Here is a 1,745-nt window from a genome sequence, read left to right as displayed (position 1 = left end):
ACCGCGACAGACGTCACCTCCACGATATTAGCTCTCTCGTCTCGCCCCAGGCACCACCGCCACCGCGACACGCCGGCTTCAGCCTGCGCTCTCCGACCCAGTCTGACTTCCAACACCCGCACGCGCACTCGCACGCGCACTCGTCGTCCGCCTACTCGTCGCCACATCATCAGCAGCCGCCATCGCACCATCACGATCATCGCTCGCCGCCGTCCTCGTCGCGATCCCATCAGCCCGTGCTCTCCCATCCGACCCCGTTCAGCTCGTCTTCGGGCCCCGTCGGTCCTCTCGCGTCCACGCTGCCAGCTCTCGCGGGAGCCTCGTCGTCACCCTCATCGGGCGCCCACCTGCAAGGCCCGCCTCTGTCGCCTCTGCACCCGCCCAGCGGTGCTTACTACCCCCCGCCCGAGTCGCAGTCGCAGTCCCTGTCCCAGTCGTCGCAGAAAACCTCGACCCTACGCGATGCCAAGCCGACGACGAGCAGCTATTACGACCCGCTGACCGATACCACAAGAGAGAGGAGGATATCAGATGCAGCCGCGCCGCGGTACCCTGCATCATCAGTGCAGGCATCACCACCAAAGGTTTGAGGCTTCGCCGCCGCCCCCCCCTGGTTCTTCTTCTCTCTGTCCGACCCTTCCGTCTGCGTTTTGCCGTTACTCCTTTCGTCCTCAGGAATGCCTCCATCCAACCCATGCCCGTCCCCCTTTCTGCATCTTGTTCCCTTGCCTACCCATGCCTACCCACCTACCTCTGCAGCAGCACTCGTCTTTGTCTTGGCATTCACTCTCGTCCTGCCTCGCCTACCGACTTTGCTTGCTTGTGCTGGGCTCCTGCCCATTGAACCAAGACAAGCCAAAGGGTGAAGACCAGCTGGCAGGCACGCAAAGAAAAAAACGTGCACTGGGCTTTGCACCGCACCTGCCCATCCCCCGAACCTGATCCAGATAAGAAATGCGGATTGCGAACACACAAGATTGCTTGGGCTTGGGCTTGGGCTTGGACTCCCCGTTTCTTCCCCCCATTTCTCCCGTCACGACCTCAATGACACGAGGCGCGCCCCAGAAAAATTAAACCCCATCCATCCTCCCTTTCCTTACCTTGATCCACGTCCTCCCGACCCTCCTCATCCATCGCCCCAATCACCCATCTCCTGCGTCCCATCGCCATAGTTGTCCCTGTCCATCAAACGAAACGCAACCTCCCTCGCTGACATTGCATCAATCATCAAACAGCCGCGCGACCCGTATCCCTACTCGCAGGCTTCCACGCCTGCCGACCATCAGCAGCAGCAGCATCACGCCTATTATCGAAACGGCAGTCACGCCTCGCCAGGCCCCACGACCTACTCGCCACGGAGTCCCGTCTCGCACGCGCACGCCGCACCGCCCCCGGCCGGTTCCATCAGTCCATCCATCCGCCCGCCGCCGCTGCACATGACCTCGCCCAACGCGAGACGAGCTGCATCTCCTGCTGCACACCACGCGTCCTCGAATGGTACCTCACACATCGTGCCTCCCATGGCCAAGTCCGACGTCTCGCCTCTGAAGGCGCCGGCGGCAGCTCCGGCCAGTGTATGTGAACGCTCCCTTGTTTGGCCGACAGAACCGTGAAGCTAACCTTGTATTTTTTTTTTCTCTCATTCAACAGACCCCGAGTCGTGCCGACCCCATGTCCTTTTCCAACATCTTGTCGAGTTCCGAGCCTGTCGCCAAGCCTAGAGCGCCATCGCCCCCCCGGCTGCT

The 1,745-nt window shown here is 61.6% G+C and overlaps 1 protein-coding gene across 1 annotated transcript in view; it reads left to right on the top strand.

Annotated features, from left to right (window-relative positions):
- Positions 1 to 1,613, top strand: part of VDBG_09472 (predicted protein) — a gene marked incomplete at both ends in the record, with an annotated part of 1,850 nt that extends 237 nt beyond the window's left edge. The window contains 2 exons of the mRNA XM_003000231.1: positions 32 to 584; positions 1,236 to 1,613. Of these exons, the coding sequence (XP_003000277.1) occupies positions 32 to 584; positions 1,236 to 1,613 (931 nt within the window). The remainder of the gene's footprint in view (positions 1 to 31; positions 585 to 1,235) is intronic.
- Positions 1,614 to 1,745: the final 132 nt, after the last annotated feature.

The sequence above is a fragment of the Verticillium alfalfae genome, genomic scaffold (genome assembly GCF_000150825.1).
Source record: "Verticillium alfalfae VaMs.102 supercont1.15 genomic scaffold, whole genome shotgun sequence".
In the NCBI taxonomy this organism is placed as follows: Eukaryota; Fungi; Ascomycota; class Sordariomycetes; order Glomerellales; family Plectosphaerellaceae; genus Verticillium; species Verticillium alfalfae.
Note: the sequence above shows the minus strand (reverse complement) of the source record. Positions and strands in the feature narration are given on the sequence as shown.